This window comes from Leptosomus discolor, chromosome 1, assembly GCF_034619465.1.
Source record: "Leptosomus discolor isolate bLepDis1 chromosome 1, bLepDis1.hap2, whole genome shotgun sequence".
NCBI classification, from domain to species: domain Eukaryota; kingdom Metazoa; phylum Chordata; class Aves; order Leptosomiformes; family Leptosomidae; genus Leptosomus; species Leptosomus discolor.
This window is the reverse complement of record NC_141391.1, coordinates 193,026-215,601: the sequence shown is the minus strand read 5'-3', so window position 1 is coordinate 215,601 and position 22,576 is coordinate 193,026. Positions and strand designations below refer to the sequence as shown.

At 68.0% G+C, this 22,576-nt stretch overlaps 2 protein-coding genes across 2 annotated transcripts in view; both read right to left on the bottom strand.

The window, feature by feature from the left end:
- Positions 1–117: 117 nt before the first annotated feature.
- Positions 118–5,739, bottom strand: TPP1 (tripeptidyl peptidase 1). The gene is made up of 13 exons (XM_086481551.1): positions 5,729–5,739; positions 5,298–5,387; positions 5,090–5,229; positions 4,867–5,017; positions 4,250–4,371; positions 3,314–3,513; positions 2,885–3,083; positions 1,676–1,864; positions 1,373–1,445; positions 1,003–1,123; positions 738–896; positions 517–654; positions 118–258 (listed from the first exon to the last, which is right to left on the bottom strand). Exons 1-13 carry the CDS (start codon positions 5,737–5,739, stop codon positions 118–120), a joined length of 1,734 nt encoding a protein of 577 aa, XP_086337677.1.
- A 7,566-nt stretch (positions 5,740–13,305) lies between these two features.
- The window catches only part of DCHS1 (dachsous cadherin-related 1), a 46,083-nt gene continuing 36,812 nt past the window's right edge, over positions 13,306–22,576 (bottom strand). The window contains exons 15-20 of the mRNA XM_086481369.1: positions 19,578–19,789; positions 19,282–19,436; positions 17,851–17,981; positions 17,093–17,379; positions 16,187–16,325; positions 13,306–15,920 (exon numbers count right to left, since the gene is read on the bottom strand). Coding sequence (XP_086337495.1) covers positions 13,306–15,920; positions 16,187–16,325; positions 17,093–17,379; positions 17,851–17,981; positions 19,282–19,436; positions 19,578–19,789 — 3,539 coding nt within the window. The remainder of the gene's footprint in view (positions 15,921–16,186; positions 16,326–17,092; positions 17,380–17,850; positions 17,982–19,281; positions 19,437–19,577; positions 19,790–22,576) is intronic.

Genomic DNA, 22,576 nt, shown 5'->3' with positions numbered 1-22,576 from the left:
CCCCATTGGCCCCGCCGCGCAGAACCCCCAACCAGAGTCAGAGACAGAGACGGGAGGGCGGAGCCGTGGCTTTATTGGCGCTTGGCGGCCCCGCCCCCACCGGCTTCCGGTTCCGGATCATGGCGGCAGCAGCGCGCGCAGCAGGCGGGGGAAGTTGGGGGTGCCCCAGCCGGTGACCGGGTCCCAGCCGGGCCCGGCGCAGAAGCCTTGGCCCTGCACGGTGCCGTCCAGGCAGGAGAGGTGGCAGCCCTGCGTCACCTGCGGGGACAGGCCTCAGCGCCGCCGCAGGGCAGGGGGACCCCCCCGCGGTACCCCCTCCCCAACCCCAGGGCAAGGGCTCCACCGTGGGGCACACGGGGACCGCCCCAGCAGCGCAAGGGGACCCCCGGACGCGGCACCCCGCCCGCAGGACGCGGTTGGCCCTCCCCCCCTCGGCAGCAGGACCCCTGGGCCTCCCCACCAGCACCCGTCGGCGCCCACCCAGCCCCCCCGGGATGGACCCCCGGCCCAGCTTACGTCATAGAGCGCGGCGTCGTGCCCCCGCTCCTGCAGCTGGTAGAGCGCGGGGTTGAGGAAGCCGAGGGGCGGCAGCCCCTGCTGCAGGCGCCGGTCGTTGACGAGTGCCACCATGCCTGCCACCACCGGCGTGGAGGCCTGCCGGGGGGACACGCAGCACCTCAGCACCCACCCGGCAGCTCGGCAGCTGCCCACCAGCCCCGCGGGGCCGCCCCCCGTACCGAGGTCCCCGACACCCAGGGCAGCGGGATGCGGTTCGTCACCACCCAGTAGTTGTCCGAGAGGGCCGACAGGTCGGGGTAGGCCCGGCCGCTGCTGTTGTAGTAGGAGCTGGGCGGCAGCTTCGCGGCCGAGCGCAGGAACCGCCCGACGGCCGCGGCCTGCGGGAGAGCACAGGGTCGGGAGCGGGATGCCCGGGGCTGCCTGTGCCCACTGCGGCCGCTGACCCCTCGCCAGGCAGCCCCCGCCACACAGGCGCCTCCTCACCTGGTAGTCGGGCAGGGGGAAGACGTTACTGAAGCCGCCCCCGCTGATGTAGTCCGTCACCTCCGCGGTCACCAGGAAGGGGTTCTTGAAGGACGTTCCGCCCACGGTGGTGACGTAGGGACTAGGGGGGACAGGCGGGCACACGACGGCCTGGGGCCTCAGTGGTGCCCCACACCCCCGCCCCCTCCCTGGGTGCTGCACAGCTCTGCGGCGTCCCCGGCACATGCCGGCAGGGCCAAGCTCAGGAGTCCCCCAGAGGGGGTCCAGACCAGCAGCCAGCGGCACGCCGGGGCTCGAAGGGCCGGCAGCAGCCAGCTCTGCACAGAGCCTCACGTCCCCACCGGGCCCAGGGTCACCTCCGCATACCTACCTGGAGGCCGGGAAGCTGGGCCGGAAAGTGTGTCTCCCACTGGGCACCCTTCTGCACCCAGCACCATCGTCACCTGCCAGTAGAGACAGACGGGGACAGTGCGGCGGGGGCCGCCCCTCGCCCACTGCGCGCTCCCAGGAGCCACCTGGGGGAAGGGCTCTCCCCACCGCCCCCGCTGGGACCCCCAGGCAGGGCTTCTGGCTGCGCACAGCTGGAGCGTCCCCAGTCGGGGGTTCCCTGCCGCGCTGGGACCCGCACCCGCACCGTGCCAGCACCGGCACATTGTCGCTCTTGCACACGTACCGGAGGCAAAGAGGATGGTCAAGCCCCGGGCGGCCGCCTTCATGAACTCCCCGTTCACACGGCCCATGTAGGCCTGCGACAGGCTGTCCTCGTCGTCCCCGTAGCTCACCGAGTGCACCGCAGGCAGCGCCGACATGTTGCTGAGCAGCAGCAGCCAGGCCAGGAAGGGCTCCTGGCTCTCGTGCCTCCCTGCCGGGACAGAGCGGGGCTGGGCTCAGCTCCCCCTGGGATGGGCTCGGGGAAAGCGGGGCAGAGCACGGGGGTCTGTGCCTCCAGAGCACCCCCAGCACCAGGAGCTGAAGGTCCAGCTCCTGCCCTGCCCCCGGGGAGCAGACCCGCAGCACGGCCGGCCCGGAGCTCTCCCTGCGGCCCTGGTTGGCAGCACGGCTGACCTCGGGGTGCCCACGGTGGGTGGCTCCAGGCTCCCGCCCTGCCAGTGTCACCCCGAACCCCAGAGCAGGGGGGGTCTACCCTCACCCGCTCCTCCACACATCGGTGGCAGGGCTGGAGCCACCCTGGGCGTCCAGGCAGCCCTTCCAAGACCCAGTCCTTGGCCCCTGCGCCCCTCACAGCAGGTCTCGGAGCCCGATGTCCGTTCCACCTCCTGCCAAGGTCCTTCTGCCCCAGTCCCTCTCCACGCAGGGGGGGGGAGCAGAGCCCCAGCCCCCCCCAGCTGCCTGCCTCCGCACCCTGTCCGCACCACCAAGTGCGCGGGGCGGCCGTCAGCCCCCACCGAGCTGGTGGTCCCGAGGGCACTTGGCCAGTGTCCGACCCGGTACAGGCGACACTTTGTCCCCCAGCACCGCGGCCACGTTTGCTCTCCCAGACAGCCTCAGTCACCTTCATCCGCTCTGCCCGTGGGCTCACGGGCGAGGGATCGGCCTCAGCCCCTGAGGGGCAGGAAAGCCCAGTGAGACCCAGCTGCTGAGCTCGCCCCCAGGGAAAGGCAGCAGAGCAGGCGACAGCTCTGCATGGGGGCATGGGGGTCCCCGTTACAGGGGCGCTGAGAGCTCACGGGGGTTCAACAGCAACCACACAAATGAAGGGAAGGGGGCTTCCGTTTCCCTACAAGCTGTCAGAAACCAGCTCCCGCCCCGGAAGCCCACGGGGATGCGCCCGCCGCAGCTCGGGGCGCGCTCTGGGGACGTGCCACGGCAGCGGGGTGCGGGACAGCAGTCGCAGGGCAGCGCCGGGGCGGGGGGTCGGTACCTGCGTTGCTGAAGACCCACGTGGAGATGTTGGCGCCCGTGCTCATGATGTACTCCACGTCCAGGCTGGCCTCCAGCCCTGCCTTGCCCTTGCCCTGGTGCCCGACCACTCGGTCGACCTGAGAGCGGTGGGCAAAGCTGCTGCCGAAGAGCTGCATGAACTCCGCCACGTCAGCCTGGTGGAAGTACTGCTCCAGAAACTGTGGGGACAAGGAGCCGACAAGTTTTTCCATGTCTTCTCTTCAAAAAACAAGGAAAGATTTTTATTCCTGGCTTAGAAAGCTGGCCCAGCACGGCTCTGACATGCCAGCCCACCGGGTGCTCCCGCCAGCCGAGGAACCCCCGCAGCTGCCCTGGCACCACCGGAGCAGCACCGACAGGTGTCCTGCCCACGGCCCAGGGCCTCCAACCCGGAGCGGCTCCACGTTACCTGGGCACAGGCCTGGCTGTTGTTCGGCAGCAGCCCGACGTCCCCTCCCGTCAGGTTGTACCTCTGGCGCAGGACGGCGGGCGTCACGCCCAGGTGGAAAGCTGCTCCTGCTCCACGGCGCTGCCTTGGCTCCGTGCCCTCCTTGGCCCAGGCTCTGCTGACCGCCTGCCGCTCCGCGGGGAACCGGTGCAGGCCGCCCACTGCGGCGCACGCCGGCGGCACAAGAAGCGGCCATGAGGGCCCCGTGCTCCGGGAGGGCCGTGGTACGGCCCCGTGGCTCCCCCTCCACCATCCTCACCCGGGCTTCGTGCCCGAGAAGCTGGCCTGCTGCAGGGCTTGGGACCCCATCCCTGGCAGCTTGCACTGCACGGGAGGCGGGGAGGCGCTCCCTCGGCTTGCCCCCCGCTCCTCACAGGCACCGGGCTGCGCGGCTCGGTCTCCCCACCGCCAGGCTGCTGCCATGGCATGGCACCCCCAGCTCTCCTTGTGGAACGGCCGCGGGGGCCCGCAGGGAAGGGGCTCGTGGGCAGGAGCTTTCCCACCTTGGACACGCCTGCACGTCCACAAGGACAATGCTGGCCCCCCCTGCTGAGCACCCCGGCCCTGGAGCACCGCTAAGAAACGCTTTGGCTGCTGCCTGTCCGCACCACGGAGGGGTTCGGGCTGGAAGGGGCCTTCGGAGGCCGCCGAGGGCAGCCCCCCTGCAGCGAGCAGGGCGTCAGGGCTGAGCCCTGTCCAGCCTGGCCTGAACGCTCCCAGGGATGGGGCACCCACATCTGAGCACAAAGCTCCTCAGGGGGCCGAGGGGCAGCCGGGGCCGTGGCTGGAGGGCCTGGCACACTGTCCTCTGGGACACCGAGGCGGCCAGTCCTGGCCCTCAAGGCCCAACCTCCTGCCTGCGCCCCGGGCAGCCCCAGCTCCCCCCGTGGGACGTACCGAAGTCCAGGTGCTGGGCCAGCTCCTCGGGGACGGCGTAGGGGAGCGGGGAGCGCACCACGCCTCGCTGGCCCTTCACGTAGCGGTGGAACTCGGCCCCTGGCAGGAGGTGCTCGGCCGTGCTGCAACACAGGTTCGGCCATTGTGCAAGAACTCGCAAGGCCGGGATGGCCACCAGCGTGCCCGTCTGCTGCCCTCCCCCCACGCCCGGGCCACCTCGCTTGCTGCCGGGGCGAGTCGGGGGAGCTCCGCGTCCCACCGGCGCAGCTGACCCCGCGAAGCACAGGGTGCCTGCTGCGCCCGACCAATTCCCACCACCAAACCCGACCAGAGCTCTGCCACCAGGGTCCCCCGCAGCCCCGCAGGGGGCAAGAGGAGGCGTGGGGCTGGCCCAAGCACCTGGCGGACACACACGCCTCATCTTCAGTGCCCCGCGTCGCCGGCCGTGAAGCCCCCAGCACCGGTGCCGGGCAGATGGGCAGCGGCCCCTCGAGCCCAGGCAGAAAGGCGGCTCAGCCTGCCCGGAGCGTGCCGCAGAGCCCTGGGGCTGGGGAAGGGGCAGGGGTCTGGATTCTCTCATCTTTGTGGGAACGGCATGGCCCCCCGCCAGGGCTCACCTCGCCGGCATGCGGCACTCCAGGAAATCCAGGGTGGTGACACTGCTGCACTGCTCAACGCCATGACCTCGCAGCCACTTCAGCACCGACAGGAGCGTGGCTGGGGACGGCTGGACGAGGTCCCGCACCTCCTCCAGCGACAGGTACTTGCCTGTGAGGCACAGAGCGGGTCAGGGTAGCCAGCCCACAGGGCCCTGGCAGGGCTCGGGCGCATGGTCGGTACCGTATCGTGGCGAGCGGGGGTCCGAGACGGCACCGACGAGCTGGGCCAGGCGTGCCAGGCCTCGCTGCCGCAGGGCGAACGTCAGCTGCACGTCGTGGCCGGGGTCCACGCGGCCGGCGTGGGTCCAGCCGGGGGGCACGCTGCGGGCGGGCCGTGAGCGGCGGGCGGGCACCGGCGCCCCGTCCTGCCCCCCGACCCCGGCACCTACCGGAACGGCTGGTCCCGCTCCAGGGCGAGGCCCGCGGCGCAGCTCCAGGCGGCCGCGCACAGCGCCAGCGCGGCGGGGACCCCCCGGCACCTGCAACGGGCCGTCAGGGACAGCGGGGCCACCCGCCGCTCCGGAGGCTGACAGGTGCCTGCCGGACCCCCCGAGCCGCCCAAAACCCTGGCCGGGGAGCCGCCCCTGACCTCCCCAAGCCCCCATGATACCCTGTCCCCCCCAGACCGGGGAGCCCCCCACGAGCCCCCCCGTCACCCCCAGACCGGGGAGCACCCCCCTAGCCCCCCCGACCCCCGTCACCGCCAGACCGGGGAGCCCTCCCTGACCCCCCGAGCCCTCAGACCGGGCAGACCCCCCGACCCTCGTCACCCCCAGACAAGGGTGACCTCCCCCCCGGGTCCCCCCCCAGTCCTCGTTACCCCCGCGCCATCCCGCCGCCCCCCGCCACAGCGCCCCGATCACGTGTGCGGGCGCATGACTCCCGGTCACGTGAGGAGGCCGAGGCCGCGGTCACGTGACGGGCGGGGCCCTGTACGCGCCGGACGCCCCGGGCAGAGCCCCGGGCCAGGGCCGGGAGCGGCGCGAGCGGAGCCGGCGGAGCCAGCGGCCTCTCCCGGCCTCCCGCAGCGGGGCCGCGCCGCCAGGCCCGGGGCAGGCTCCGGCGGGGAGCGCGGCTTGCCCGAGGCCCCGAGAGGCTGCCCGGGCGCGGTACTGGCCGCCTCACGGCCCGGCCCGCCCCGCCCTTCCCCGGCCGCCTCGCGGAGCCGTTATCGCGGCAGCCCGGCGGGACGGCCCGGCCGGGAGATGCGGCCGCTGCCCCGGGCCGAGGGTCCATGTAGGGCTCCCGGGTTGGGTGGGCGGGGTCCCCGAGCTGGGGGGGCGGGGTCCCCGAGCTGGGGGGGCGGGGTCCCATGCAGTCTCGGCCGACGAGCGCAGGCTGGGGGCCGGCTGGGGAGGGGCGGGGGTCCTGCCCAGCACCGCCACCGGGGGTGGGGTGTTTGCTGGGGGAAGCGGGCCCCGGTGAGGGAGGGACGCTCCGGAGCAGCAGGGACTGCGCAGAGGCGGTGGGGCCGGAGGTCCCCGTTCTCGGTGGCCGGCGCCTTGCTGGAGGCTACAGGGGATCGGCTGGAGGGTCTGAGCTCCCCCCAGGGCCTGCGCCCCTCTGCCTACCCCAGGCCTCGGGGCAGTCCCTGGGCTGCAGCCTGGGGCTGAGTGCCAGGCTGTCCTCTGCGGGCAGAGCCTGGGCGTCAGCGGCGAGTTGGGGGCAGACACGTCTGTGCACCCTGCGTGTCCAGGGCTGCCGCAGGGACGTGGGGAAGCCGTGGGCACAGGGTGCCTTGGTCAGATAGGCTGCGGGGAGGCTCGGGGGTCGTGGGAGCGGGCTGCGAGGTGGTGGTGGGCCACGCGGCAGGAGCGGTGTCCGGGCCGCAGCGCTGAGCTGCTGGTGCAGCCTGCGTTCCCGTCCCACTGGCACCGTCGCCGGCAGCCGCTTGGCTGCCGCAGCTCTCGACTTCCTGCGCTCGTTGGCTCTGATGACCCGTTCCCACACTCGCAGCTCTCCTGATCGGGATCGCACAAGTGGTGGTGTGGTACTTGCGGATCTTGGGGTTGCGGAAGGTTCGGGCAATTTTTGCAAGGGAGCTCTGGAAATGGCTCTTGAGGCGCCATGGAGCTTGTCCCCCTGCCCACTGGCCCAAGGGCAGAGCCGGAGGGGGCGTTTCGGAGGTGGCTGCTGTGACCCCGTCTGCCCCAGGCCAGCTTGGCTCGGCCAGCCCAGTCCTGTCCCAGCCCTGCTCACGCGCGCGGACAACGCTGCAAACCCTGGCTCCGGCAGCTCCCAGTTGCTTTCCTGCTTCTGCAGAGCATAGTCCAAGCCAGGAAGAGACGGACAATGGGAAAACCACCTGCCTGGCCCAGGCTGCTGCGTCTCCCACGCCAGAGCCGCGCTGCAGCCGTCCAGCGCAGTCGCTGCCAGGGGGAGAGGGGCCCGGACAGTCCCTCCTGCAGCAGCAGCCACTCGAGGCGTCGCTGAAGCAGCGAGCTGGTGCTGAGATTGTTGCCGGGCGGGTGAAGGCCCTTTCCCAGGAAGGGCTGGGGCTGTAGCTGCCCCGCTGTCCTCCCGCCTGCTCTCAGCCCTACTTTTCCAGCCATGCTGTGGGTGCAGCTGAGAGGTGGAGATGCCTTTGGCCCTGCTCCGTTCGGGTGACGGGAGGCAGCCAGCAGACCCAGCGGGGCTTCACCAGCGTCTTTCGTGCTCGCAGAACACTGCTCGGCATCTGATGGATGCTGGGGCCTCTGCCCGCCTTCCTCAGGCTCACCCAAGCCCCTCTCTGGCCTCCGAGGTACTTCCCCTGCCTCCTCGAGGCCAGTTTTTGTGTCTTCTGGGAACCCACCGCTCCATCCCCCTTCCTTGCGGGACCCCAGCACCCCTTGGTGGGTGCTGCCCACAGCGTGAGCGGCTGTGCGAAGCCCTAGGACGCTGCAGCTGGGAGCACGTGTGGTTTCCACCCAGTGCGCGGCATCTGGAGCTTGTTGCCTGCCCCAAGCTGTGCAGTTGCAGCCCGTGGGGTGCAGGGGCGAGCAAGGGAGCTGGGTGCGGGTGGGACAGTGGCCAGGGAACTCAGGGGAAAGGGCTGGGCTTGATGGGTGCAGGGCAGGCGTTAGGGACCGGGGGCCAGGGGACACGGGCTGCCGTGCAGCAGGGAAGGTTTGGAGGGAAGAGCCCAGCATCCTCCGGCCTCGGTGGTGGGGGCAGGTGCCTGCAGGGCTGGCAGTACCGGCCCCGTGCCCGGCTGGCGGGGTCCCTGCGTGCCGTCCCTTCCCTTCCAAAGACTCGGGACATGCAGGGCGGCAGGGGGGCCCCACCGGCACCGGCAGCAGCAGGGCGAAGCGCAGCCGCCGCGCCCGGGGCACCCGGAGCGGGCTCTGCCCAGGCTGCTGCGCTCCCGGCCGTGCGGCCCTCGTCCCGCCGCCCTGCCCGCGCCCCAGCCCTCACCCTCTCCCACCGCGCGTGGGGCGCCCGACCTCCCTGTTCCCGGTCCCCCGCCGACGTGGCGCCGGCCCAGCAGCTACAGCTGCGGCCTGGAGGGACTCGCCGCTGCCGCTGGGCCTGGACGTGCGTTGGCCGGGGCCTGGGGCTGGGCTGTCCAGCTGGTTGTGGCTTTGGGCAGGACGTTAAGTGGGATGAGATTTGGGGGAGATTATTTCCTGGATCTGTCTGGCCGGCAGAGATTAGATTGCCCTGACACAGCTAATCACTCTAACGAGCATCTGCTGCTGGTCTGACTGGCTGGTCTGCAGCAGGCAGAGGCCAAGGGAGCCCGAGCGCCCAGGGAAGCTGCCGAGGTGTCCCTGGTGGAGCTCTGCTCGCCCCAGGTGTGCTTCCGCGCTGTTCCTGCAGACGGAGGCGAGCGTGCCCCCTCCTCCGGACAGTCGGGACTGCCCGAGGTCAGGCGATGCCAGGGGAGAACCGTAATGTCAAGGTCTGGCCAAGGACCCCCTTGGTCTCAGCCAGAGAGCAGTGCGTGTCCCTGGTGTGCGCTGGCATTGCCGTTGGTGCCCGTCAGGGAGCTGCCAGGCGTCAGGTTATGTGATAAAACCGTGGCAGTCAGAGGAACCCTAATAACCCACTCGGAGAAGGGGACATCCTTCCCCAGCTCTGCCTGGGCTGTCACGGGCTCGTGACGCACCCCGTGGTCCGTGGGTGGCACCCACCAGAACGAGGGAAGGGGAGCTGCCTCCCAGCCGTGCCACAGACCGAAGGAGTACTGCCTGGGACCAGGGGACACGTCACGAGGGGCAAAACACAGAGCGTTTTGGGTTTGGGCATGGCTTGTATGGGACGTTTGGCAGAGGAACTGAAAGGTGGGGAAAGAGAGGGATCAAGGCAGTTTGGGGGGCGGGGCGGGGAACAAAAAATGGGAAAACAAGGAAAAAGAGATAAAAGTGGCCAGTTGTGTGTAAATGGATTGATGGTCAGTACATTTGGCCATGTCCTCTCTCTGATGAGGCACAGCCTGTCCTGTCTTCTCCAACTCAATTTCAAAATTTTTCCTCGGTTGGGGGGGGATCGGGGCGGGGGGGGGTTAATGTGGGGGGGGGGCGGGGGTTGGGGGTAATGTGTGGGTGATGTGTGCGGAGCCACAGGGCCAGTGCGCCCACGGTGGCAGCGACTGGAGAGAGTGAGCGGGTGGGTGTGGGAGTGAGCATGCCGTGGCCAGCAACCAGCGACACGGACCAGGCAGCGAGCGGGGGAAGTGGCCTGGGAGAGAGCGGGTCTGCACGTGTGTGTGTGTACGTGTGCGTGTGTGTGTGCACACGTGTGCACGTGTGTGTGCACGTGTGTGTGTGCATGTGTGTGTGTGCACGTGTGCATGTGTGTGTGATGGGACCACGGGGGAGAAGGCTGCCAGAGGGATCAGGGGCATCCTAGCCAACTGCTGGGGACCGTAGGGTCTGGACATCACCTGAGGACCGCTGGTGCGTGTCTGTCTGTGACCAACAGGAGACCCAAAGGCAAGCTACTGGGTAGGCTGGTTTTCTAAGCCCACTTGCTGCAGGGATCATGTGTGTGTGTGTGTGTGTCTGCGCGTGCTGGTGGGGTGTCTGCGGCAGCCGGAGGGGGCTGTGGCCTTGGGGGCTTGTATGTCCGGGTCTCAGCAACTGGGGAGACTGGGAATCCGCGGGCACCTGCTGGGCAGACTGTGTGTCCGGGCCCAGCGGCTGGAGAGCTCCACCCTGCAGGCGGCTGTTCCTGCCGGCAGCCGGGGCGGGGAGCAGGATGAGGCTGCTGGTGCTGAGTGCGCCCATCCGTGTCGGTCTGCGGGGCCACCTGCGTGCACAGCACACGTGTAGACGTGTCCCATGTGTGCCCGGCGGGACAGCCTCGCCAGCTGGACCCGGGGCTGCGGCACCATGGCAGCCTCTCGCAGAGGGCACCTGTGTGATGCAGCCGTGCCGGCGGGTGCCGGTGGCCTGGCCAGGGCAATGGCTGAGCCAGGGCTGCGTGTGCAGCGGGGCCGGGACATGCGTGGCCACGCCGCGCACCACTGGAGGAGCCGGGGGCACCCGGGGCAGGCCTGCCGTGCTGTGCCAACGGCTGAAACGCCCGCGCCCGCACCGGGCCAGGCGGCCGGCAGGGCTGCCCCCGGGGCCCGCAGCAGGCATGGCACAGCCCACGTGCCCCAGCTAGCCCCCGCTCTCCCACCCAAGGAGCTGCCCGGTGCGAAGCACAGGGCACAGGTCCTACCCACGTGCCGTGGCACGCTGCCGGCAGCCCAGGCATGTGCCGAGCCCCACCGTGTCCCAGGTCTGCCTCCCACCCGCCGGCCCTGCTGGTGCCTCTCCCCAGCACCCGTCGGGGCCGCGGTGCCAGCACAAGGTGAGCCCGGAGCAGCAGTGATGATGTCCTTCTCTGTACAAACAAGTGTGGTTTATTAAGGCATTTCTTCGAGAAGTTGGCACTTGGGTCCAGGCTGTGCTGGGACGGCCCAGTGTGCAGGCCGGGGGGCAGCGCCCGATACATGCAGCTCAGCGAGACACGATACAAAAGGTACAAACAAAGTAGAAAACAGGAATTGTAGTACAATGTGTAAAAATAAATAACTGGAGGCACGGCTCCTGCCTGGGCTCCGCAGCCCGCGGGTGCGTCCCCCCAGACCAAAGTGGGGCTGCCGTGTGTGTCTGACCCTTCTACGTGGCGTGCAGGGTGGTGACCCATCGTGTTCCCCTGTCCCAAACATGCAGGGGGGAGCAGGGCTGCTCGGCCACCCTGGCCCACGCAGGGCTCAGGGAGCGGAGGCACCCTCGGCCCGCTCCCCACAGTGCCCGTGAGCAGGACAGCCCGGTCGGGGTAGAAGGGGCGAGGGGTGCCTGCCCCGAGAGCCCCCGTGGGCTGTCCCTGTGCTGAGTGAGGCAGAACCCATCCTCCCCTCCCAGAGCCGCCTCGGGGCCTCTCTGGTTCCCAGGCAGTGCAGGCACGGCCCTGCGGCCCCCTTGGTGCCACCATCGCTGCTGCAGATCCTTGCCCTGCGCCCACGACACCTCCCAGGGCTGCCGGCACCAGGGACCTGACCACGTGGGGACCAGGGTGCAGGACAGCGCCCGCGGCGTGGGGACACCCACAGTGCGGGCTGGGCTGGGCCCTGCAGCACAAAGGGGCAGGTTTAGCACCGAGACAGTGACAGACGAGGCTGCAGTCACGGGTGGTTCTTGGTGGGAAATGGGGAGGGAGTGGGCAGAAGTGACAGGTTTTGGCTGCTGTGAGAAGACGTTTGGGGCTGGGGTTGCAGCCGCGGTGCTGACGTGCTTCGAGCTGAGGCTACAGAGTGGGTCTAGGAAAAGTGTGATAGGAAGGAATTTCCCCCAGACCCTCTTCTCAGCGGCTGGGTGTCCTCCCTGACACCACGAATGCTTGCGCCCAGGCTGGCTGTGTATTTGGGGCTGCCGCGGCGCTCCATGCGCCCTGTCCCTGTCCTTCGCTTTACACCCGCCTGTGGGTCGCAGCGACCACGAGCATGCAGGGCTGTGCTCCCGGGGTGCAGGGCCGCGCCACGTGTGCCTGCTCCACCGCAAGCATCTGTGGGATGCGGGGCGAGCGCTGGTGGGGGCTGACCGCGGCGTCAGCGTGACTGCAGCTGGGTGCGTGGTGCTGGGGCGAGGATGGGGACCAGCCCCATTGACGTGCGGCTCTGTCCCGTGCCCACAGCTCGGCAGGGAGGAGGGGTGCGGAGCAGCCCCTGCACAGTGGGCTGGGGCCCAAGGTCTTGGGGGTTCTGGCGCCTACCCACAATTTGGGGGTGTCCCGAGTGGCCCAGACTGTCCTGGTGAGCGCTGCGGGGCACCGGGGGAGGCCAGTGCCCAGTGGCCCACCCTGGGGCTGTAAGGTAACGTGCTGGCTGCTGCCATGCCAGCTTCAGGCCATGCGGCTTTTTGGGGTACCCCCTTCCCCCCCTGCTCCCTGCAGCCGCAGGCTGGCCACCACCCCTGGGGCAGGTGGGGCGGGAGGAGGTCACCAGCTTGTGCGGCTGAGCAGCCACATCGCTGCCCTTCCTGGGGCCAGGCTGCCTCGGGGACAGCTCTGCTGCAGCTCAGCGCTGCCGCTCCTGCCAGCCCTGCCATACAGCCAGCCTGGGGTTGAGAGAGGTACCTGGCCCCGGGAGCAGCTTCTCCAGGAATGGGTTTGCCATGCTGAGTGGGGCACCTGCCTCCCAGCCCAGGCCCCGAGGAACTGGGCTCTCCAGCAGCTCTAGGAAGGAGATCCCTTAAAAGGGTCACGTGCAGTGGTGGGAGGTGAAAGGGCTTGAGAGACCTCCCCAAAAGGATCCCCTTTCCCCCCACCAGCCATGGGTAAGCAAGCAGAAAGCGGGCACCACCTTCTCCCCCCACTCCCGCTTGGCCTGGGCTGGGTCTCCCCTCGCCATCAGGAAGCAGGCTCAGCCGTCCCCGTCCCCGCAGGCGGCGTGGGCAGAGTGGCAGGGTGCTGCGGCTGTGCCCGCTGAGCGGTGCGTCCCTGCCCCGGGAGCTCCTGCAGGGAAGGGGCCAGCAGGGATGGATCAGCGTCCGGCTGCACCCAGGCTGCTGCGTGGCTTGGGCGAGCGGCCGGGGCAGGGCAGGGTCTACAGTGCCCCAGCCCCGCAGGGCAGGGGGCTCCCGCCTGCTCCCAGGCTCTCTCAGAGCGCAGAGTACCGTGAAGCACCGTCCTGACGGGCGCCGACCTGAGGCGCCACGAGCAGTACAAGGAACCACCACCTTGGGGTGCTGGCAGGAGGATCAGCAGTCCATAGGGCATCAAAACCAGCATGGAATCTGCCAGACCACAGGGAGTGACAGGAGCCAACGGCCCCAAAGGACACAGGAACCCGCAGCCCATGGGGGCCCCAGGCCAGGCAAGGTGCTGGGAGAGCAGGATCAGCACCCACGCAGGGCAGCCCCGGGCTTGGCCCCGCTCCTGACCCCACGACTGCAGGGTGGGGCGGAGGAGTCCCTGGGCCCAGGCCTAAATCCTGAGCTCGGCCTCCTCGGGGGGCTCCAGCGAGTGCTCGGCACTGATGGCAGAGGCAGAAGGCCCCTGCGAGATGCCAAAGGGCGAGACCACGGGGGAGCGGGCAGCCAGCGGGGACAGCGAGGGGGAGAAGCTGGGCGACATGGCAGAGGACGAGATGGAGCCCTCGTGGCTGATGGGCGAGCGGCGCAGGGAGGATGGGTGCGGGAAGGTCCTGCCCGGCGGTGGCTTGGGGGGCACGGACTTGGCACCCGGGTGGGCCACTGAGGTGATGAGGGGCGGGGGGTCGATGCGGGGCTTGGGCTCTGCCTTGGGCTTGGTCGGGAAGGGCTTGCGCAGGGAGCTCTCATCCTTGAGGCGGGCGATCTCTGTGAAGACGCTGGCCAGCGGCTGGAACTGGGGGCACCAGTTCAGCAGGTAATCCCAGTTGTAGCTGCCGCGGAGCTCCTCATCGCTGGCCACGATGGCAGTGAGCGAGCCCTCCACGGAGGGCTTGCCATCCTCCGGGAAGGCGTAGTCCTGAGGCTGGGAGGAGACGCTGAGGCCGCAGCGCACGCCGAGGAAGGCGCTGCCCCCTCCGTCCTCGCGGTACAGCTGCGGGGGCGGCCCTGGCAGCAGCAGCCCGGAGCCCTTCTTGCTCTTGAACCACTGGGTGCTCTCCAGGGCGGCCGGCTCGCAGGAGATGTCGGAGAGCTGGTCGGCGTCTTGCTGGATGCCGGAGTCGGGGCCGCGGGCGGAGATGTGCTCCTGCATGGAGGCCGTGATGCTGGCCACGCGCGGGTACTCGTTGATCATCCGGATCTCATCGTCCTCAGCAGCTTCGGCGGAGCCTCGGCCGCTGGAGTGCGAGGGGTCCAGTGAGCCGCCCCGCGTGTAGGGCCCTGCCGGCTCGCCCCCGTACCCCGGCAGGGCCTGGTGGTAAATGTGCTCTCCCCCGGGCAGCACCGGCTCCTCGCGGCCGAGCTTCTGCAGGGACCCGCTCTGCACGCGGCCCAGCGGCCGCTCCCCCTCCGGCTTCTCGCGGCCCCGGCGGTGGCGGGAGCGGACCAGCGCCAGCACGATGGCCACGGCGGCCAGCACCACCACGACCCCCAGCGAGGCGGCCACGGCCACCAGCAGCAGGTTGAGGTCGGGAGCCAGGCCGAAGGAGGTGTGCGTGACGTCGATGGTGACCTGCGCAGAGGCCGAGCGGGAGGCGGGCAGGGGGCTGCGCGCCTGCACCTCCAGGCTCATCTCGCGCGGCTCCCTCTTGGCGCGCCCGGCCCCAGCCTGGGGCTGGCTGTCCATGCGCAGGTAGATGGTGCCCGTGGTTTGGTTGACGGCGAAGTACGGCGAGGGCTTTGCCAGGGAGTATAGCACAACGCCGTCAGCCCCTTCATCCTCATCTGTTGCCAGCACCCGCCCGATGCTCTGCCCTTTGCGGGCGCCCTCAGGGACCTCGAAGTTGAAGGAGGGGCTCAGGAAGATGGGATCGTATTCGTCCTCCCCTGTCACCAGCACCCGCACCGTCACCGTGGCAGAGGCGTTGCCAGCGTCTGTGGCTCTGACGAGGAGCTGGAAGGCTTTGGCTCGTTCATAGTCAAAGGTGAGTCGGGAGCGCAGCTCCCCAGAGCTGCTGTTGATGGCGAAGGCGTCCCGGCCCTCCGCAATGCCGGGCTCCCCCACTGGCTGCTCCAGCACCGTGTACCGCAGTTCCCCGAAGACGCCAGTGTCCGCGTCGACAGCACGCAGTGTGGTGACCAGTGTGCCGGGAGGCAGGTTCTCCCGCATGCTGGCACTCAGCACCTCCACTGGGAAGTACGGCTTGTTGTCATTGATGTCCTTCACCTCGATGGCCACAGGCACCAGCGCGAAGTGTCCGCCCGGCAGGTCTGTGGCCTGCACCACGAGCGCGTGCAGCGCCTGGGCCTCCCGGTCCAGTGGCCGTGCCAGGCACAGGGCCCCTGTGCTCTCGTGAAGCTGGAAGAGCCCGTGCTGGTCACCTGAGCTGATGGTGTAGCGAACGTGGCCGCGGGGCCCCGAGTCAGCGTCGTGGGCCACCACACGCAGCAGCTCCGTGCCGGGTGGCGCGCTCTCGCTCACCGCCGTGCGGTACTCGGCTCGGGTGAACACTGGGGGGTTGTCGTTGACGTCCCTCACGGTGATGAGCACGGGCACCGTGGCGCTGCGCTGCGGCAGGCCCCGGTCCGAGGCCGCCACAGTGAGGTTGTAGACGGGGATGGTCTCGAAGTCCAAGGGCTCCACAAGCACCAAGGCACCCTGTGTGCGGAGGTGCCCCCCTGCCCAGGCCACCCGGCTCTCCACCTGGAAGGCGTTGCCGCCATTGCCACTGACGATGGTGTAGTCAAAGCCAGCATTCTCCCGGGAGATGTCGGCGTCACCTGCCTCCAGTGTCAGCACGGTGGTTCCTGGGCGCAGGTCCTCGGGGACGCTGGCATTGTAGCGCAGCGCCTGGAAGCTGGGGCTGTGGTCGTTCACGTCCAGCACCTGGAGCTGCACCGTGGCCCAGGATGAGAGGCTGGGAGAGCCACCATCACGGGCCTCCACCACCAGGTCCAGGGTGGGCTGGCTGGCATCGAATTCCACCCTCCGGATGGTGAAGAGGGTCCCTGTGAGGGCACAAAGCCAGAGTCAGTATGGGGGCCAGCAGGGAGCCGGGAAGGGAGCCGTTGGGTTATTGGCTGCAGGGACAGGCATCCAGCACGCTGCAGTGGGAGGGCTCGATGGCCACGTCACCGTGTCTGCCTCACTGGCCACCTAGACAGGAACCCCGGAGTGGCCGAGCCTGCAACAGCATGCCAGGGGCACCCCGCTTGGCAGGCACCATCAGAGCAACCCCCAAGATGGGCCCCGCGCCGCAGCCAGCCCCACGCACCGTTGCTGGGGTCGATGGCGACGTCAGGGCTTGGCACGGCCAGGTGGAAGGTGACATCCCCGTTGCTCCCCGAGTCCGGGTCGGTTGCGCTGACCGTGAGGATGGTGCTGCCCGCAGGCGTGTGCTCCGGCAACGTCACCTGGAAGAGGAGGAAGCCCAGTCAGTGCTCGGTGCCCGACGCGGGCGCCTGTGCCCCCTTGCCTGGAGCCAGCCATCAGGGCTGGGAGGAGGGCTGGGGCCAGCCAGGGCCTTCCCTGCCTCCTCACCGGGGCCACGGCTGGCAGGCTGAGGGGGCCTGTCCTGGGCACAGCGCCTAGCCCTGTCAGCATGACTGCCAACCAGCTTCAGCACCCAGTTCCTGAGCCTTTTCTCTGTGTTGCTCTGCTGTTCTGAAGAACTCTTTAAGAGCTGGTGTTTTCTCCACAGAAGGTATTTTACACAAATCAAAACATCTCTTGCCTCTTTGGTGTGCCAAACGGCACGTACAGACAGACAGTTCTGTTGGCCTGTGCTCTCATGACCTCCGGGCGTTTCTGTGGCTTCCCAGCTTCTTGCATCCCTGCTCCAGAGCAGCAGCACGTTGCACGAGTCAGCCTTCACCCAGCGACCTGCCCACAGGGCCCCAGGCCAGGTCTCACCCAGTTGTGACCCATCTCCCATCACTTCTGCCCTTCCCACAGTTCCCACCAGGCCACGTGCCTGGTTTCAGCCTCCTGCCCACGCCACAGCGACAGCACGAGGGATGTCAGGGTGTGGGTGGGAGTCCAGGAAGAGAGGGGCCAGGACGAGCTCAACCCCCCCTCAGAAGGGGATCCCTGCACCTCCGAAGGCCACGTGAGCCAGGCGAGAGAGGAGAGGGGGCTCTTGCAGGACGGCCCACGCTGCCTGGTACACCTTGGCACAGACCTGGTAGAAGCCCTGGCTGAAAGTCGGTGCGTTGTCATTCACGTCCTCCACGACGACGGTGAGGTTGGCCTCGGTCTCGTGGCGGGTGTCAGAGGCTCGCAGCATGAGGGTGTAGTGGCTGCGCTGTTCGTAGTCCAGCGGCCCCGTCAGGGCAATGCCTCCCCCGTACCGCAGCACGCTGAAGGTGCCCACGGCATCACCATCCAGCACGAGCGCGTAGGAGAGCGCGGGGCCCGAGTCCACATCGTTCCCGGTCAGCTGGGCTATCTGGGTGCCCAGCAGCGTGTCTGTGGAGAGGCGAGGCATGAGCAAGCAGCCTCAGCTCCTTGCAGAAGACCTGGCTCGCGTGCTGGGAAACCAGCTCAGCCCAGAGCTTGAGCACTGGGGGCGAGGGGGAGATGCTAGGGGTGAAGGGGATGGTCTCGGGAGCTAGGCAGGGCAGGGCAGGGCTGGCCCAGGGCATGCAGGCCGAGGACAGCGAGCAGGCAGGGCAGGTGTGTGCAGCCACGGTCACCACAGCGCGGGCAGGGGCCAGGGACAAGTCGGGAATTCCAGTGGTCCCCTCAGGACACGGCTGCAGCACAGGGGCCCCACCGATGGGGCAGTGCCGTAGAGCTCGGGGGCGCTCAGCCAGCGGGCCAGCACAAGCCGGCCCTTGGCCAGGGAACGGACGGGCATCTCTGGGGGCTTCTCCCTGACCCGTGGGTGTCTGCCGTGCCTCAGCTCTGGCCATCAGCAAGGGGCCGAGCTGCACTTACTCTCTGGGACCCGCACCTCCCAGGGGAACGGGATGGTGGGGCTGTTGTCGTTGACGTCCATCACCACAACGGTCAGCGTGGCAGAGCCCACGAGCGGCGGGTTCCCTCTGTCCATCGCCGTCACCACCAGGCTGTGGGAAGCAGAAGGGCACAGCACAGGGTTCACAGACACGCGGCCATACGAGCGAGGGGGCAATGTGTGTGTGCACAGCACCTGGAACTGGTCGAGGGGGGCACTGCGTGTGCCCACGGGGTTGGAGTGTGCACACGCAGTGGTGGAGCCGTGCACAGCACCAGGAGCGTCTGGGGCAGTGGATCTGCGCGGAGCTTCTGGAGTGCACGTGTGGGGCAGCGGACGTGTGTGCACCGAGGGTGCGGTGGGGCAGGGGGACAGGCGGGTGCACGTTGAGGTGCGTGTTTGGAGGGTGGTGGGTGGGGGGTGTCCCACACCCGGGACATGGGAGCAGGCAGCGAATGTGGCCGCAAGTGTTCGGAGCTCGTGGTGGGCAGTGGGTTCAGGCAGAGCCCAGGCACGGGCACGCGGGACTAAAGATGCACCCGTGGATGGAGGCTTTTGCAAGGGGAGGTGGTGGATGCACCCACAGCGCCGTCAGCCTGTGCAAGGGCAGGAGTCTGGGTGACGCAGGCAGAGCACGTTGTGGCTTGCAGGGAGACAGGCGTTTGGGGCATATCTGGGTGTTGGGGAATAGATGGAGCCTCTTTGCGGAACGGTGACGGGTACGTGAGCGGAATGAACGCCTCGCCGCGCCTGGGAAGAGGGACAAGAGATGTGCAGCTGTTGGAGCACACATACGGGGGGGAGAACATAGCCTGAGTGGGGTGGCAGAGGTTGTTCCTTGCCTCTGAACCGTGGCTGTGTGAAAGGGTAGGGGACGCCTGACATTCACTGTGCGCAGCGTTTGCCATCATCTCACGGAGGTGCAGCTAGGCGGTGTCCAGAGTGTGCGCACGCAGCGAGGGGCCCAGAGGACCTGGGCTGAAAGCAGGAGGACTCGCAAGGGGGTTCAGGGCAGTGCACGGCACCCGGAGCACGCGTGGCACAGCGGAAGAGCACGATGCGTAGGAGTGGGAAGGGACCGAGCATATGCCGTCTGGATCGAGCGGGCAGGAAAGGGAATGGATGCAGCCGCTGAAAAGGGTCCGCTGCCCCCCTCATGATCTCAGATTTGCAGAGACCAGGCTGATTAGAGCACCGGCTCATCTCACGGCCATCTGCCAGGCCTTCGGTACCATTTGCTCCCCACCTTAACACTAAGCCCGAGTTCCTGCTGTTTGGCAAAAACATTTCGCAGGCAGGGCTGAGGCAGCTCTGGGTGGCACCGAGGAGCAGAGTATCCTCCGCAGCCTTGGGGACGCCGCTCCGCAGCCCTGACTCCTCATACCTGTATCTCATAGCCTGGTTCCACTCACCGGGTCTGGGACCAGATCTCCCTGTCCAGGATGGCAGCAGTAGTGATAGTGCCCGTCTGAGGATCGATGTGGTACAAACCCGTCATCGGCAGGGACTGGTTGATGGCGTAGGTCACCTGCCCATTCGCTCCCTGATCCAGATCATCTGCCAGGACCTGCCAGGCCACGTGAGAGACTCAGCAGTGCAGTTGTGGGGCCCTGCGCACCGCAGCCCTCCCAGGCCACCCCGCCGCCCTCACCCCGGCAGAGAGGCAGGCCAGGGGCCCAGGCATCCCTGTTTGTGCCCCCAATGATACCTGGATGACGGGCGAGTCGTAGCTCTGTGACTCCCAGATGAATGCCACGTAGTTCTGCAGCTGGAAGCGTGGCAAGTTGTCATTCACATCTTGCAGGTTAAGGTTTATGGCCATGAAGCCGAAGGAAGCTGCTGTCTCTGCCTGGACCACCAGGCGCAGCCGGGGGCTGGCCTCGAAATCCAGGCTGCTGGAGTCCTGAACAGAGATGGCACCTGGGAGCAGGGAAACAGCAGGATGGGGTGGGTGAAGAGGGGGTGAGAGACGCACCAGAACATCCATCCCTCATCTTGTGTTTTGTTCCTTTGCACTCAGTCCATCCCCCTGCTCATGAGCACCCGTGGATGGACAGACCGAACACACTGAGCTCTTCTGCGCCCTCTCCAAGCCGACAGCCTTCTCGTCGGCCCCAGTGAGCTGCCCTGGGGGATAAACCCTGCACCTTGCTCAGGACAGACAGCTTCTGCTTATACCAGAGCATGCACCAGTCCTCCCGCTACGCAGACACCACCTGAGGTATGGCCAGTTTAAAGAAGAACCGCTCCATGTGAAGCCCCACGCTGCTGCACAAGCTCCAAGCCAAAGCCACCTAACTGCAGCTGTCGGTCTAGGGCAAGTCCTTACAGAGACACCGAGAGCTGCCAGCGGTTCTCCTGCCAGAGCTCTGAGGGCAGGCATCCGTTCTCACCCTCCCAAGCCACTGTGCGCCCAGGCTTCCGTAACGCCAAGGTATTGCTGTCCCACCCAAGAAGGCGGAGGGCGTCCCCAACGCACACTGACGTGACTGGCAGCATTCCTACAGGCAAGCCTTCAAACGCGGTGGGGAGGAGCTGTGCTCCTGTGGCTGCAGCCCGCCTTGGGGGTCCTGCAGGGCCTCGCGCTCTCCGCAGCCTGTTTCAGCATTGACAGGCAGGCACCGGGTGAGCCGGTCGGGCGGCAGGGATGCCGTGCCAGGCATCTGGAGCGGCTCTGTGGCCTTGGACCAGCTTAGCTTCTGTGCGAGAGCGCTGCTGCCGGCTTTGCGTGATAACACGAGTTCCAGTGCACGCAGCCGAAGCCAGGCCACGCATCCAGGAACAGAAAACACGGGTTACAGCCACCAGCATGGTGGCTTGGCTTGGAGAATGGCCGTGTCCCCACCTCCTGCAACCCGAGGGCTGGGAGCCGGCTGTGCTCCCTTGCCCCGCTGGCACCGTTCAGCTGCCAGAGCAGACCCTGCCTCCAGGGCTGGCTTGGCCTAGGGAAAACACAAGGGCAGCAGTCAGCGGCAGTCCGCTTCTGAAGGGCTGCCCCTGCCTGCGACAGGAGCAGCAGAGCCCAAGGTGCCACAGTAGGCGGCCGAGGCGGCCCCTGTGACATTCCCCTTGTCCACAGCAGCCGCGTTAGTACGCTCCCCAGTGCAAAGCTCACACGGCTCCTGCGGACATCCCCTCTGGTCCTCCCTGGAAAGAAGCCTGGGGGTGGCTGAGGACAGCCACGGGCTGGTGGCCACGCACTGGCCCGCTGTCACAGCAGAGCTGAACAGGGCAAGAGAGCAGCACCGCGCCGGCCCCCCTTGGCCTCTGTCGCTGTGGTGCTCCAGCACCCCATATCTGGCAGGAGCACGCAGCCCTTTGCCCGGGGAGAAAGCAGGGCAGTGTCGCACAGACGGACAAACGGAACTCAAGGAGGGACATGTTTTAAGGGAAAAACCCTGTATTCTGGGCACTTTGCCCAAGGGAAATGTTTCCTCATGGAGATGCAGTGGTATTGCCACAGCAACCGAGGTGCAACTGAGGCACATCTCGGGGGCTCCCAGTGTAAAACAGACACGGACCTGCTCGAGCGGGTCCGGAGGAGGCCACAAAGATAATGATGGGAGCCCAAGGAGGGGCAGCCTGGGAGTCACTTGGGGTCACTTTCACCCCCAGGCTATAACAGCAGCCGTGTAGGCTTTGGCTGAGAGACCTGGGTACACATGGGAGCGGGGTGGCTGCTGCTGGCTCAGGGAGAGGACAGAATTGGCCAGGGTGCCTCCTCCTTCACATCAGCCCCTCCTTCATGGACACGGCAGCTTCGGCCCAGCTCCACCGCTATCCAGTGCTCGCTTCTGAACTGCAGCTTCAGGCAGTCGCGCTCCTCTGGCAGGGTGCGGAGGCTGCTCCTTCACCGGCAGCAACCCCTGGGGCTGCGTGCGTCGGGAGGAGCCCTGGGCACAGCAGCTCTCCGCAGCCAAAGACCTCTGCCAGCCTGACTGGGGTTTTGGGGCACCTGCCCGTTGGCTCTGGGCTTCAGGAACCGCAGAGCACCAGCCCCCGAGCTCGGGCTGGGCTTGGGGGCTACTCTGTTCTGCTGCCGGCACGTGCCAGAGGAACTGCGGTCAGGCTCTGCGTGTGGCTTCCTTGCGCAGCGGCATCAGGCCCTCTGGGCCAGCACCGGCAGTGCTGGGGGGCCGCTCAGTGGGGCCAAGCCCCAGCGGGGGGCTGGAACCCCCTTCAAGAGACAGGGCAGGCCAGGTCTGGCCCCTCCGCTGCGCTCTCCGTGCCCTCACTGCGGGTCGCACGGTGGCAGTGGCACGGTGCAGCGAGCGGCTCACGGTGACGCCGGGGTGCCAAGGAGCCTGCGCGGCAGCTGAGGGGATGCGTGGTGACAGCGGGCTGCCACGGGCGCTGTGATTTCAGACGGGTGCTTGTGCATGGCCGAGCATTTCCCGCCGTGCCCATGGGCGACCGGCAGTGGCCAGTACTTAACCACGGTGCTGGTGGGTTGTACGCTGCGCTGTACCACGGGTGGCTCACCAGGACCCGCACAGTGGCCATGGGCTGCAGAGGGCACGGGCACAGCGTCAGCCTGGGATTCTGTCCCAAACTCAACCACCTGGCAGGCACAAGAGAACAGGGTTCTAACAGGAAGCTCCAGCTTGATGTCCGGGCTCTGAGGACTGGCTTTCTCATATCACAGAATCACAGAATGGTTTGGGTGGGAAGGGACCTTTTAAGGCCATCTGGTCCAGTCCCCCTGCA

Coding starts and splice junctions, on each gene's coding strand:
- TPP1 (XM_086481551.1), bottom strand. Junction 1,446..1,675: donor GACCATCCTCTTTGCCTCCG/GTACGTGTGCAA, acceptor CTCTACTGGCAG/GTGACGATGGTGCTGGGTGC. Junction 1,124..1,372: donor CCCAGCTTCCCGGCCTCCAG/GTAGGTATGCGG, acceptor TGTCCCCCCTAG/TCCCTACGTCACCACCGTGG.